Source organism: Nicotiana attenuata, unplaced genomic scaffold (assembly GCF_001879085.1).
Source record: "Nicotiana attenuata strain UT unplaced genomic scaffold, NIATTr2, whole genome shotgun sequence".
Classification (NCBI taxonomy): Eukaryota; Viridiplantae; Streptophyta; class Magnoliopsida; order Solanales; family Solanaceae; genus Nicotiana; species Nicotiana attenuata.
In genome coordinates this window covers 217,435-233,290 of record NW_017671140.1, presented here as the reverse complement: position 1 = coordinate 233,290, position 15,856 = coordinate 217,435, and the positions used below count along the sequence as shown (strand labels likewise).

Here is a 15,856-nt window from a genome sequence, read left to right as displayed (position 1 = left end):
TTGGTGCATGCAATCATGAAACGACGACAAACAATATAATTTATTCAAACATTTTATACATCGAAAGGTGTCTTGGCGTAATTGGTAAAGTTGTTGCTATGTGACCAGAAGATTATGGGTTCCTCTTGTAAAAATGCACGGTAAGACTGCGTATAATAGACGTTAGTGATCCGATTTTTTTTCGGACCCCACACATAGTACAATATAATATACTACATACATTATGCAACCATATATAACAACATCCAAACAAGGTGGTATAATGCCATTCTGGGAACTAACATAATTTTCTCCAAGTGTGAGGCGCTTCATCTACAGTATACTTGGCTGACGAGACTTTTGGGTCTTTTGTAGCTACTGGAGAGATCTTTACAAGGTAGGCAAACCCTCGATCTTAATTTGACAACAATCCATCGCTACACGTTGCAAATTTTATGTAATTCCAATTCAATATAATCAATTGTGATCGATTGAGTTGCTCTGTACACAAAATCTATTTCTCTCACTCAATTTTTTAATTCACACCGGATTTTCCGTTATCTACATTTTTCTCCCTTATTATCTTTTTATTTATCCCTCCTTACATTTGAAGGAAAATAGCATTTCGTGGGGGAGGCAGTAGCCATGGCTTACTACTACTTATACTCCACCATACCCAAGAAACCTCTAACCTCAATCTTCATGTCCTCTCCCCATATCATCTTCAACTGCTCTCTTCACAAATTCGTTCCTTCTACAACTCCATCACTTTTTCCCTCTCTTTACCTTCGCCACCGTTCTAGGTATTGCACATGGGTGTCAGCTGTTTCATGTTCTGTAGCTGAGACAGATGAACAACACCATATCGCAAGTAATGGACTTGTACACAGAGAATATGCTGACCTTAATCTCTCTGACTTATTTTGCGAGGTTTGACAAATTTAAAGACTTCAACCTTTTTTTTGCCTAAAGTTAGCTATTATCTAATTTATTTTCAGATTTAAGTTATACACACTGGCAATGTAAAGATTCTTTACTCAGTGTAGTTGAGATACCAGTTTAGTTAGTAGCATTTTTACCAGGTTACCGATTGATCCTTAATCATAGAAATTTACTTGCAAATTGTAATTGCATTATAACTGACCTGAGTGTGTAAATATGTTTATTTCCAGTCAGGTGCATAAAACTTGAAACTCTTTTGCCTAAAGTTAGGTCAAACTGAGCTGTTGTCGTTATTTTTCTAATATTCCTGTCACATAAGTATTGCCAAAAGTTGGTCAAGTTGAGCTATTGAAGAAGTCATTTAATTGGATTAAATTTCTTAAATTTGATGATGAGAAGGAAAAAAAATGATGAATTGATAAAATTGTATCTATATGGGAATATCTTTTTGCTATATTTGTGTGCATTTTTATACTCACATTCATCAAATGATGTAACAGGATATTGGCAATCTTCGAATAAGGCCGCATGTCAACCCTCTGCGACGTGCTCTCATGGTACACATTATGACTTTGTATATGTGAAGCTTCTCTCTTTCTATTTGAGTCCTACTGATCCTAGCTATAATTTGTGAAACTTTACTTTAGAAAAAAAATTTCAGGATGGAATAGAACATAAATTTTCAACTTAAATGGTTCTTTTTTGTTTTGTTGTATTAATTTATCACGAGAAGATTCCTGCAGAAGTACCAAACTGGAAGGAGGTGTTCAGGGACGCAACATTGCCTCTGATGGTGGATATCGGTAGTGGTAGGAACCTGCTTGCTCTTTGAGTTCTTCACCATTCTATTGTTACTTATGGTTTATTCGTTATAAATTTCGTGTTTTCCATATAAAATCTAGTAGTTTATTAAGGTCCAACAGTTATCTGTACCAAACTTGTTTCGAATTGCATGAAGATGGTTAGTTATACAAATAGAATAGCAATTTATGCCTATGCCTTACTGGATTGTTAGGTCTGAGGTATTACCAAATAGTATAACAACGGTGTAAAAATTTGCATTATTTATTATGCATTTTGTTATGTTCTTAGCTAATGTAAGTGTAAGCACAACAATGAAGCGTTAATCCCAATGGGTTGATATCGACTATCTGGATCCTTTTCTTGCATTTTATTATGTTCCTAGCTAAATGTGCAATGACTCAGAAATTTTACGCTTATTGAGATAGACTCCAACCTTCCACTACCTTCAATACATGTCGCACCTACATACTAGTGTATCTCGAGGTCTGTGTACCGTTTGAAGCGACCTTCATGTTATCCTTTATGTGTTCTGTTCGCAGCCCTCTGTCAGATGTATTCATTTCTAAGTTGTCCAATCTCATATGACTGCACGTTTTTCTATCACCCACATCTCTGTTACATTCATCTTGTGGATATCCATTACTAAACATTCACTCCCATATAATATTGTGGCTCAAAATATATCTTCGCACACTTCCAATTTTTTCTCTTCCGCTCATCCTTTAGATTCCATTGTCCTATGATCTTGTAATTTCATAGATCTAAGAAGAACATATTCCAGGTAGTGGGAGATTTCTTATGTGGCTTGCTAAAAGAAATTCTTCATCCAAGAATTTTCTGGGTTTGGAAATTCGGCCTAAGGTATGTCGACAATAAGCTTGTCTTGTTCAAAATGCTTTCATTCAGTTTATGTAGCGGTAATTGTTCTCTCTTGGCTTCTGAAAATGTGATACTGTGGTACTCATGATTGAGACTATCTTTTCCTTGTGCAGCTGGTCACACGGGCTGAGTATTGGGTAAATGAGCTGGGTCTGAGAAATGTGTAAGGCTTGAAAAAAATCCTGATATTCCACCTAAGAAATGTTTATTGAAAACCTGTTAATGGATATCCAAATGCAGACATTTCATATCTACCAATGCGATGGTTTCCTTCCAACGACTTGTATCTACATATCCTGGACCACTGATGCTAGTTTCAATCTTGGTGAGTTCCCTTTTTATGCTGGAAGTATGCAGGAATGTTTTTCATGTGCCAATGAACATTTCTTGTTCACTTAAAGCTGAATGGTTAGTTGCTCATGTCTGCAGTGCCCAGACCCTCACTTTAAGAAAAAACATCATAAAAGAAGAGTGGTGCAGAAACCTTTGGTTGAATCCATTGTGAATAATTTAGCACACGGTGGAAAGGTACATGCTCGGAGTTTCTAGAGTGTAAATTAGTTGATCATTTTTCTGTGTGCGTAGATTTCTCTTGCTAAACTTGGTTGATGCTTGTTGCTGTGCATTGTTCAGTTTGCCAATTTCTATTTGGCTTTTTTTTTGCATCTGGGTGTGGTGTATCATTAGTTGGTGTCATAATGTTTGAAGTTTTTAAGTAATTCAAAACTAACTTGTATGGTATAGCTATTTCGACAATAACACCATTTGCTGATCTTCTTAAGGAAAAGGAAATTTATGATCTAAGCTGTCTTAAAATGTAATGAGAACTATTTTGCATCTTTTACTGGGCATAGGTAACATACGATGACTCTGTTTTCACTACAGCTGCATCTTATTGATGATCTCACTTTCATATATTTGTAGTCTTCTCTCAGGTAACAACTCTAATGGATGCTTGATCCTAGTAACTAGCACATTAGGTACTCCTTTTTTTTCCTTGAACAAATGGACCTGTAACTCCACCCCCCCACCCCCCAAACACACACAAAAACACAAAAGATGAGCTCTCATGTGTGCAGCAGCTGTGTGCTTACTTAGTTGTGCCTGCAGTGCCTCACTCCATTTCAGCAAAAAAGGTTCTAAGTAATTGTTCAAGGTGTACCATTACCCCCAAATCTCCTGTTTAGTGCTCTCTGAAGTTGTTTTAACAGATGATTGTTCTATGTTAAGACTATCAAAAAATGTTGTCATACTAAACAACAAAATGTTACTGTTATGTTGAAGAGTTACCCTTTCTGGTTGTGAAATAGGGTTCACCATGATCAAATAATAATAATTTGAAGCTAACTGCTATAGTGCTTGAAGGTGATATCATTTATCTTGGTGCTAGTGGAAGGCAAAGATTTTGCTGAAAGAAAATATTGTTGCAAATGGAATGGTTTACGAAGTCCATAGTCCAAGGAGAGAGATAATGATAGATGACACAGAACATATTAATTACCTAAAAAAACATGGGAATGCCATCGGACCGGATTTGTCGTAAAATTGAGATTATTTCGTTTCCTTCCTTATCAGAGAGGGGCCGGCGGGCTTATTTATTGAAAAAGGGGGAGTGAGGGGGGNGGGGGAGGCTCAGATTAAGCAGAGATGGCAGACTTACTTTCATGGACTTCTGAATGAAGAGGGGGATAGGGATATTCTGTAGGTGATCTAGGGCATTCAGAGTGTCTCCGAGACTTTGGGTATTATACGCGCATTAAGGTCGAGGAGGTCGCGAGGGCTATGCGTAAGATGAGAAGAGGCAGAGCGACCGGGCCAAACAAAATTCCGATAGAATTTTGGAGGTGTGTGGGTAGAGCAGGCCTGGAGTGGCTGACTGGGCTGTTTAATGTTATTTTCAGGACGAAGAGTATGCCGGATGAGTGGAGGTGGAGTATGGCGGTACTGTTGTACAAGAACAAAGGCGATATCTAGTGTTGTAACAACTATAGGGGTATCAAGTTACTTAGTCATACCATGAAAGTTTGGGAGAGGGTGGTGGAAGTAAGGGTGAGGAGGACTGTGTCTATATCTGACAACCAGTTCTGGTTCATGCCGGGTTGTTCGACTATGGAAGCTATCCACCTTATTAGGAGGTTGGTGGAAGCCTGGAGGTCTCTGGAGATGCCTGGAAGCAAAAGGTGTGCCGATAGCTTACATTACAGCGATCAAGGACATGTATGATGGAGCTAAGACTCAGCTTAGGATAGTGGAAGGTGACTCGGAGCATTTCCCGGTTGTTATGGGGTTACACCAAGAATCTGCGCTCAACTCGTTCTTATTTTCCCTGGTGATGGACGCACTGACACCATATTCAAGGGGAGGTGCCATGGTGTATGTTATACGCTGACGACATAGTTTTGATTGATGAGACGCGAGGCGATGTTAACGACAGGCTAGAGTTTTGGAGACATACCCTTGAGTCTAAGGGTTTCAAGTTGAGCAGGACTAAGACAGAATATCTGGAGTGCAAGTCCAGCGCCGAGTCGGGGGAATTGGGCATGGACGTGAGGCTTGGATCACATGTCATCCCCAAGAGAAGTAGTTTTAAGTACCTGGGGTCGATTATCCAGGGGGACGGAGAGACCGACGAGGACGTCACACACAATATAGGGGTGGGGTGGATAAAATGGAGGTTAGCATCAGAAGAATGGAAAGCCCTCACTTTATTGATGAGACATTTTGATCCCCTTCTCCTCTCATCCTCCCCCGGTTTTGATTTTCTCCTGTGAGGAACAAAAAGCTAGTTCAATTAAGAAAGCTATGTCTTGATGGGGGAGGCTCAGATTAAGCAGAGATGGCAGACTTACTTTCATGGACTTCTGAATGGAGAGGGGGATAGGGATATTCTGCTAGGTGATCTAGGGCATTCAGAGTGTCTCCGAGACTTTGGGTATTGTACGCGCATTAAGGTCGAGGAGGTCGCGAGGGCTATGCGTAAGATGAGAAGAGGCAGAGCGACCGGGCCAGACAAAATTCCGATAGAATTTTGGAGGTGTGTGGGTAGAGCAGGCCTGGAGTGGCTGACTGGGCTGTTTAATGTTATTTTCAGGACGAAGAGTATGCCGGATGAGTGGAGGTGGAGTATGGCGGTACTGTTGTACAAGAACAAAGGCGATATCTAGTGTTGTAACAACTATAGGGGTATCAAGTTACTTAGTCATACCATGAAAGTTTGGGAGAGGGTGGTGGAAGTAAAGGTGAGGAGGACTGTGTCTATATCTGACAACCAGTTCGGGTTCATGCCGGGTTGTTCGACTATGGAAGCTATCCACCTTATTAGGAGGTTGGTGGAACAGTACAAGGATAGGAAGAAGGATCTGCACATGGTGTTTATTGACCTGGAGAAAGCATATGACAAGGTCCCTAGGGAGGTCTCTGGAGATGCCTGAAGGCAAAAGGTGTGCCGATAGCTTACATTACAGCGATCAAGGACATGTATGATGGAGATAAGACTTAGCTTAGGATAGTGGAAGGTGACTCGGAGCATTTCTCGGCTGTTATGGGGTTACACCAAGAATCTGCGCTCAACTCGTTCTTATTTTCCCTGGTGATGGACGCACTGACACCATATTCAAGGGGAGGTGCCATGGTGTATGTTATTCGCTGACGACATAGTTTTGATTGATGAGACGCGAGGCGATGTTAACGACAGGCTAGAGTTTTGGAGACATACCCTTGAGTCTAAGGGTTTCAAGTTAAGCAGGACTAAGACAGAATATCTGGAGTGCAAGTTCAGCGCCGAGTCGGGGGAACTGGGCAGGGACGTGAGGCTTGGATCACTTGTCATCCCCAAGAGAAGTAGTTTTAAGTACCTGGGGTCGATTATCCAGGGGGACGGAGAGACCGACGAGGACGTCACACACAATATAGGGGTGGGGTGGATAAAATGGAGGTTAGCATCAGGAGTCCTGTGTGACAAAAAAGTGCCACCGTTACTCAAATGTAAGTTATATAGAGCTGTGGTTAGACCGGCCATGTTGTATGAGGCAGTGTGTTGGCCGGTTAAAAACTCTCATATCTAGAAGACTCAGCGCCGAGTCGGGGGAAGTGGGCATGGACGTGAGGCTTGGATCACAGGTCATCCCCAGGAGAAGTAGTTTTAAGTACCTGGGGTCGATTATCCAGGGGGACGGAGAGATCGACGAGGACGTCACACACCGTATATGGGTGGGGTGGATTAAATGGAGGTTAGCATCAGGAGTCTTGTGTGACAAGAAAGTGCCACCGTTACTCAAATATAAGTTATATAGAGCTGTAGTTAGACCGGCCATGTTGTATGAGGCAGAGTGTTGGCCGGTTAAGAACTCTCATATCCAAAAGATGAAAGTGGCTGAAATGAGGATGTTGAGGTGGATGTGCGGGCATACTAGGATGGATAAGATTAGGAATGAAGTTATTCGAGAGAAGGTGGGTGTGACTCAAATGGCTGACAAGATGCGGGAAGCGAGGCTCAGATGGTTCAAGCACGTGCGGAGGAGGAGACCCGATGCTCAGGTGAGGAGGTGCGAGAGTTTGACCTTGGCAGGTATGAGAAGAGGTAGAGGGTGGCCTAAGAAGTATTGGGGAGAGGTGATCAAACAGGACATGATGTTGCTGCAGATTTCCGAGGACATGGCCCTTGATAGGAAGGTGTGGAGGTCGAGCATTAGGGTTGTAGGTTAGGACTTAGTCGAGTCCGGGTGGTGAGGCTAGTTCGATAGGGTTGGCGTTAGACTGCTAGTGGTTAATATTGTGTTCAAACTATCCTTCCGTTTTTCATACCATCGAGGCTTATTTTCTGGTTTTTGCATTTCAACTCTTTTCTAGTTCTTATGATGCTGTTTTTATTTCTTTGGTTTCTGTTTGATGGTACTAATATATTGTCCCTTCCCTTCTCTTCTTGTCTTTTCCGTCTTCTTGAGCCGAGGGTCTTTCGAAAACAGCCTCTCCACTCCTTCAGGGTACGGGTAAGGTCTGCGAAAACGCTACCCTCTCTAGACCCCACTTGTGGGATCCTACTGGGTCGTTATTTTTGTTGTTGTATGTCCATTCTTGGCATAACATATTCAATGTTAGTCCAGTTAAAGTTGAAGCATCATGGTATCGCCTATTGCCCACACATACATTGTTCCCCTTGGTGCCAGGGACAAGACAGAAAAGAGTGAAGGGATATGCGGCCATATGTCCATGGTTGTGCAAAGTAGATGATCCAGAACTTGTACCCAAGTGTTAGCTCCAACTGTCTCATATCCCTTTAGGCTTTGACCCCTTCTCCAAACTTGTGATTATTTTGCTTGATGTCACCAAATATTCATGATGTCAATTCTTGGTGGTTTCAGTGGAAAAGCATAATACAATGTCTTTTACAGGTCGTTATCTACTCTATATATGGATAAAAGGGTTTACTATTACCTAACCTTGATGTTATGCCCTAAAACCACTAAACTTTGGCTACGTCCCGTTCAATGTGAGTGCAGTGATGGTAAAAACAGCAAATTGTCTGATAATTATAATATCTAGGTTGCCTTTTTTTGTCTGAATACATCTAGCTTCAAATTCCTTACAAATCTAATCCATAAATGTACTGCGCTTTCTTTTCATCTTATTTTATGTTTCTAAGAAAAAAAAGCATGAAAATGAGCATGCTCTTATTATATCTGCTGAGCATCAAATGTACAATCTTTTTTGTTGCATTATACCCTGAGCTTTCTAGTTGACCGCTGGCAGGTCTTTATACAGTCTGATGTGCTCGACGTGGCAGTTGACATGAGGAATTATTTTGATGATGTGTCTGACAAACTTGTGCATATAGATAGTGTTGATCCAAGTTTACCTTGTGATGGTGATGGATGGGTATTGAACAACCCATTGGGAATAAGGACTGAGAGAGAGATCCATGCAGAATTTGAAGGTTGCAAAATATACAGAAGGGTTTACCAAAAAGTTCAACGTTAATTTTCTGTTTCATAACTTGCTGTTTGGGAGTATGGATCACACAGTTTTGCTCTTAGTCTTCTCCAGGCATTACAATTTCTATATCTTTGAAGTGCCCTTCAACACATCTATTTTTGTTGTGGTTGCTTGATGGAATAATGAGCCCCCCTTCAAAATGAGGGCATGTAACATACATCTCATATGGACTCTAGCTCTCCTTTTTTCTTTTTCCATTTTTCTTCAGTCTGCCTTTGTACCATGGAATGTATTGTTTTTAGTTGGTGTTTAGAAAAATCTTGGCTAACTAGGAAAAGATACTGGTCAAGTTGTGATAGTCCGTGTCGTTTTCGCCTACTTGAAGAACTATGGGGCAGACAGGTTCAATCCTCTGATTTGTTGAACGGAAAGAAAGTGAAGCTTTCAAGGAGATTCTGACATGACATTTTTGTGCCAAAGAGCCTGTTCGATGGCATCTGCGTCCGAAGCCAATATGCTTTCAATTAAAAACTATAGACATGTCAAGATTTGAATTCGAATTGGTTTCTGGTGCCAATATGCTTTCAATTAAAAACTATAGACATGTCAAGATTTGAATTCGAATTGGTTTCTGGTTTTGGTTAGAGAATACTGCGTTTGTGGTGATCTGAATAAGAGGCGGGATAGAGGTATCTTTCTTTTCATTACGAATGCCATGCTTTGCTAGTTTTATTTGCCAACTTTGTGCCTTTATGACCAAAAAGCTTAAGGGGCATCCTAAACCGAACCCATGGCGTATCACAGTGTTGGCCAATGGATCTGAAAAGCCAAAATTGCTATATTTGGCACCAGATTCTGTAATGAAAGTAATGGGAATTGAGATGTATTCGTCCTTTCAATTAATCTTCAACTTTTTCCTTTTTCCTCTTCAGAATATGCTAAGGTCAATTATCACCCTTTGTTTATGTAGCGTTTTTTTTAAAGTTGTGCAACTTTCTAATGAAGGTATGCCACTTTAATTTATGCTTAAATTTTCTTATTTTGTTCCTTATATTTGATTATACATAAAGTTAAGTCTCGAGCAAAATTTTGGGATAAATTGTTGTACAAAAATATACATACATATACGTTTTATTTGGTACTTGGTTCAATCGCCTTGAGAAAGTTCAGTTTACTTTCTCGAGTTGGAATTCTTTGTCGAGTCGATGGCGAGCTTGACTTTTCGTTTGAGGTTCAAGAGAAAGAAAAGAATTCCTGCCTACTTCGGCTTTTACAAATGTATTGTCATTGGTGATTAATAACTTCTCGAAACTAATATTCCTAAAATTTACTTTCCATCGCTCTTTATAGGTTGAGATATATAAAAAGAGAGTGCCGAAAAACCAAACGTACCTATCAGTCAAAGGTACATGCAGCCATAGGTGCCAATTTCATAACATAACTTTTCTCCCTTGGTCTTTTGGCGCATTTAAAACGTCAGTCACATTGAGTGTTCCAAAGGCTTGCTTCTTTAGCTCCACAACTTGCTAATTTTTGGCAAAATCAACGTAAGAAGGGGGAAGATTTTGTGAACTAACCGTGTGATGACTAGCTAAAAGTTTGAACGGTAAATCATGTACCTAATAGTCATGCTAAATAGTTTAATAAGTAACCTCTTTAAATGGTAAGATGCATTACGTTTTGATATATATAGCCATAATTTCTTTAGTCATCTATTGCTTTGTTTTGTAATGTACATAGTCAAATATTTAAAGATGGTCATTTTTGTACTACATACTTTTCTATTTCCTTAACTGGTTTTTGGACATGTATGTAATACTGTATTACGACCTAACTCGGTATTCATATTGAAATATCAACATGCTATCAGACGTGTGTCTTCCTTTTCCTTTGTGAAGTGCTTATGCTTATCATCAACGTAATAGACAATTCAAAAAATGGACTAAACTCCGCATTATTAGAATAATGGGAAGAAAAGATTACTACTATTTGGCTATCTTTTTTTCCCTCGTCCATTTAACTATAGTAATCAGACTTGGTCTTGAGACATTTTATTAAAACTGAAAATTTTCAATTGTTCCTCTTTAAATATCATTTCATTGGATGATAAGGAGATCAAAATAAGTGATACATTAATCTTTTTTAACCCAAAAGTCACAAGCTAGTCTTTATCCAACAAAATTAATCGATCATAGGTCAATTGTTTTTGATATTTTGGAAAAATTAACCAATCCAACAAAACTTTGTATGAATGATCCAGATTTTCCCCCATAAAAATATAGAATGATATTTTGGTCCTAATATTCTATCCAATTTACCAGAACTTTATGTCATAAGAATATATAAAACTTGACCAGTTTGATTCGCTTACTTCATTCCTTGGGACACTCCATGCATACACCGATACACATGTTCGGAGTGCGATTCAATTCTCTAATCAATTACCAATAAATAAATCTATTATATCACAAATTAAAAAAACTAAAAAGAAAGAGAAGATAATTAATTACTCCATATAATTAAAGTTGACACGCTGAAGTAACGCGTAAAGAAAATTGTGAGGATAAGATATACTCCTATATATATTTTATAGAGAAAACGTGTAATAACAAATTTGATCTGATAAATTTAGTAAATTTCCAAACTTCAGGTGCACTCTGTGTTCAACAAAAACAAATTGAAGTATAAGGCTACTACCGAATTTCAAAATCGATCTTCCTGATCCAAAAAGGTGACTCCTTTCTTCTTCTCCCCTTACTTTCATTTTGTTTTGGTATTTGGGTTTTGAATTTACAATCTCGTTGCCATTATTTTTGCTTTACTTTTTGTTATTTCAAGATTGTTTCTTGGTGGGGTTTAGCCGTTTAGGTGATCAGGAAATTGGAAGCAACTTATTAGTAGTTGATATAACGTGTTTCTGTTTGATTTAGTAATTCTTTGTTTTCTGCATGGGATCATGCTTAATCCTAATTCTTGTAGTTTTAGATCTTTAGTCCTTTTATGTTGTGTGCCTCCCAGTAGACGCGGGGGGTGGGGGGTGGGGGAGGGGGGAACTAACCAAATATGTTAGTAGTGTTTTAGTACTAATTTCATGATTTGATCTTCTTTCTGAGGGTGGAAAAGATGGATGGTCTTTTTTCCTCCCATTTCAGGTTGCACAATTTGTTTTTGGTATAGAAAAAGTTGATCTTGTCCAAGGATGTATTTTTGTTCAGCTTCTTCTTTGTGTTTGTGTAATTATTCTCCCTTAAGAAGATTGAATTAGAGAGTCAGTTTATTGAGTCATGATATCCCGAGCTATTGTATGTTTACCATGTTGATTGTTTATGACTTCTAAAAAGTCGAGATGCAACAATTAATAGATGATAGAACATAAACTCATTAGCTCCAACAGTAATCTGAATTTTGACTGTGAGTATCATGATATGTATGTGTTATGTGGTTTCTTTGTTGTGGAGTGAATAAGTAAATTCATAGTTCTAAGCATAGATCCTCTTGTGAAACACTGTTATTGAAATTGCTAATCGATGGTGGGTGGGGGTGGTGTTCCATTCTTTTCGATCTTGTACCCTATGTAGGCTTGCAAAGAACTATGAAAACTATAGTTCTCCTTTGACCTAGCTGATTTATCTATTTTGAGTATTTACATCCTTGTTGTGCTTGTTGCGGTCCAGGCTCTGATAATTGAATTGAAAAGAAAAATGGGGGACAGGCATGGAAGTGATGACAAAGGACTGTTTTCTCATCTTGCTGGATATGCCGTGGGCCATCACCACGGAGGCTATGGGCCGTATCCACCTCAAGGATATGGATATCAACCACAAGGGTACCCGCCTTCTGGCTATCCTCCGCACGGTGGATACCCACCCGCAGGTTATCCTCCTCCTCCAGGCGCATACCCTCCACCTGCATATCCTCCACCTGGTGGATATCCTCCTGCAGGTTACCCTCCACCCTACTATCCGGGTCATTCATCACATCATGGTATGTTGAATCATTTTCCTAGTACTTATTGCTTCTCAGTTCTTACATCTGTTTCAAGATATAATATTTCGTTGTTTATTTGCACATCCCATGTTTTCTTTCTCGCACAATTTTTTGGTTAATTGCAATCTGCTTTATTACACCATGACTGAATTATGTGTATGGAGTCACGATGACATGATAAAGCTCTGATCCCAAGGGTGATTGCCCATAGGGAATTAGGAAATAAGCATTAGAGGGGAAGAATGTTGATCACCCATGTGGTCCATTTGTATTTGCAACCATCTTACAAACGGACTAAGTAGACCTTGCAGCCTTGTGGAGAAACACCCTGCCTCTGTTTTTGGGTATTCTTTTTTTAATTTTTTTTTGGGGGGGAGGGGGCTTAGGTGGGGGAGGGTTCCTTATTCTGAGAGAAGTTAATATGCTGATATATATTAGGCTGTTTTGGTTATCTGAGAATGTTTGCTATATGCTGCTTGTTCTGGTTCTTAATTTATACACTAGTGGCGATGTCCCTGGCATGTAGCTTACTAGTGGTTTGGAGGAGAATACATGAAACTCAAATGAATGATCTGATAACTTCGAATCGTTGATCCGTAATTGAAGTAGGTGATAATGTATCTTTCTACCAATAGATAAGTAAATAGAAATGAAAAGAGTAAGGAGATTATTGAAGCTTTGGTGTGAGAGAGAACTTGTAACAGGTGTACGTGCTCCGCGCACTTGGATCATCTCCCACTAGCATTGCCTTTATTCATCTCTTGAGATTATACTTTTGATTACTGATTTAACTTGATTACGAAGCTGCAATCTCATGTGCTAAATAGTCTAGTACTAGTCCTGACTGCTATAAACTTCCTTATTTGGTCATCAGATGTTAGTTTTGAGTTTACTTGGTTTATATTAGATTGTTAGATCAACGCGTAAGTTACCAAAAGGGAGTGCTGGCTTCTCATGCACATTTATTTGTTTTTCTCCTTCCATTTCCATACCTCTTTGCATTTTCCATTTAAATCCATCATTTGACAAGTGAAGCCTTGCTTTTTTTGAGCAACCAATGAGTACATCAACTTGTACTAGTGTAGAAATGGATCGTATTAATATCTTTTACGTTACAGTTGGTTGACTATTCAGAATTTTACAGGGCATGGACCTAATATGGGAGGAATGCTAGCTGGTGGTGCAGCAGCAGCTGCAGCTGCATATGGGGCACACCATCTCATGCATGGTCATCATGGTCGTCCTTTCGGCCATTATGGCCATTACGGCCATCATGGCAAGTTTAAGCACGGAAAATTCAAGCACGGGAAGTTTGGCAAGCGTTGGAAACATGGCATGTTTGGCAAACACAAGTTCAAGAGATGGAAGTGATTCGTTATCCAAAGTTTACAGGATTCCTGCTATAAGTTCTTGCTTGTTACTTTACTGTTGATGATCAATTTCTGGTGCATTTTGTGTGTCTATTCACTGATATTCGCGTATTATCAACACCCTACATATGGTATCGTGTATACAGTGATTATAGTTTAAATTTGATGTTGATGACTTTCTGCGAGGTGTTATCCATATTATTACATTTTTTTAAGTCTGATCTTAATACCGATGGAGTCAATAATTTTAGCTTAATCCGAGCATTTTTTTCCATTCATTTGTCTGTTACATCTCAAACCGAAGAAGATATCAATGGAACAAAAATGACTTATTAGATCAATTTCTGTCTTAATCAACAGTAATTTTTTCTTTCTTTTCGTGACACTCAAAATTCTATTTGTGAGAGTTCCTACGGAGTCCTTTGTGTTATCATATTTTCTAATATAACCTGCTAAGAAAATAATGGAAGGACATAGTTTTGAACTACTGAATATTTAACTTTACCAAAAAATGAACTTTATTTATAACGGAAAAGGGCCTAAACGATTTTACATTTTCTCTCTCTAGCATAGGGCTCTCAGCGCACGTTAAGCTAATGTACGCCGACGGTGGTAGCCATGGCCAGAGGGCGAGGTCGACCGAAGAAACAACCAATTGTTACAGTAGGGAGCTCGGTAAGTGCTAGAGTAATTGCTGAAACCCTAGAAAATGGAGGAGAACAGAGACTTTCAACACCAGTAGCAACTCATTTTCCGGCACTTTCACCATTGGCGTCGGCGGTGAAATCGAACCCTGGGATTAAGCAATTGAACCTCAGTGGAGACTCGAAGATGCAATTGGCTAGAAATGAAAGACCACAAGGAGGTACAAGCATCAATGACTCAACAAAGGAGAATGCTGAAGCAACAAGATCCAGCACCTACTTGGACTGGACTATTCAATCGTAATCGTGCTGCAACTAACGGTATGTCTCTTGATTACATTCCTCCGGAATTAGTTGAGGGATCTGTAATTGTTAATCTTGACAAAGGAGAAACAGAAAAGGAGATTGATAAATGGAAGTCGGCACTAATAGTGTATGTAGTGGAAGACACACCTTGGTATAACTATATGAGCAAATATGTGCAACAAAACTGGAATACTATATCGAAACCTGGAATTTACTATCATGAGGAGGGATATTATGTCGTTAAATTTCAAAGCATAGCAGATATGAATGAAATGCTGTATGCAGGACCTTATAGCATTAACAACATACTAATGATCTTAAAGCAATGGACTCCAGACTTTGTTTTCAATGCAGAGTTCCTCATAGAATTGCCTCTATGGGTTAAGTTCCCAAATCTGCCCATGAGCTATTGGAGCAGGGATTCATCGAGTAGGATAGCCAGTGCCATTTGTGTTCCTAAATATGCCGATGAATGCACAGCAAACAGACTAGAATATCCTTTGCTCGATGCTCATTAAAGTTAATTTCACCAAGGCCTTGCCATCTGAAATAACAGTGATGGATCCTTCAGGGAAAACATTTCAGCAGGGAGTGATGTTTGAATGGAAACCAGAATACTGTGAACAATGCTTAATGATAGGTCACAATTATGATAAGCAAAGAAGGGATAGATTGAAGACAGAGGAACAAAAGCAAACTAGACCAATTGAGAGGAAGAAAAGACCTCAAAAACTGGTTTCAACTTGGGTCCCAAAGGTAGATACTCACAAGCCAGCTGTCTCTACTAGTGATCAGTAGGGTACTAGCTATGCAGGGGCAACTAAACAAACACAGCAAGAAGCAGAAACAATGACAAATGAAGAGATAAATCCTCAAGCAAAAGAGAAGCAGATATTGAAAGGAAAGACATCTAAAGAAATAAATGGCAGACCTATAAATCAAATAGTGGAAGTTGCTATACCTATGAGAAATGAGTTTGACATATTGCAACAAGATGATGCTGTGGTGGCAACC

General features: G+C 39.3%; 2 protein-coding genes across 2 annotated transcripts; both read left to right on the top strand.

Annotated features, from left to right (window-relative positions):
- Positions 1–388: 388 nt before the first annotated feature.
- On the top strand, positions 389–9,239 carry LOC109206204 (tRNA (guanine-N(7)-)-methyltransferase-like). The gene is made up of 8 exons (XM_019369000.1): positions 389–909; positions 1,422–1,478; positions 1,655–1,730; positions 2,507–2,586; positions 2,718–2,767; positions 2,845–2,929; positions 3,034–3,132; positions 8,353–9,239. The coding sequence occupies exons 1-8, from the start codon at positions 625–627 to the stop codon at positions 8,578–8,580; spliced, it is 960 nt and encodes a 319-aa protein (XP_019224545.1). The 5' UTR covers positions 389–624; the 3' UTR covers positions 8,581–9,239.
- A 1,856-nt stretch (positions 9,240–11,095) lies between these two features.
- LOC109206203 (glycine-rich protein A3-like) lies at positions 11,096–14,166 on the top strand. The gene is made up of 3 exons (XM_019368999.1): positions 11,096–11,266; positions 12,210–12,519; positions 13,667–14,166. The coding sequence occupies exons 2-3, from the start codon at positions 12,237–12,239 to the stop codon at positions 13,891–13,893; spliced, it is 510 nt and encodes a 169-aa protein (XP_019224544.1). The 5' UTR covers positions 11,096–11,266; positions 12,210–12,236; the 3' UTR covers positions 13,894–14,166.
- Positions 14,167–15,856: the final 1,690 nt, after the last annotated feature.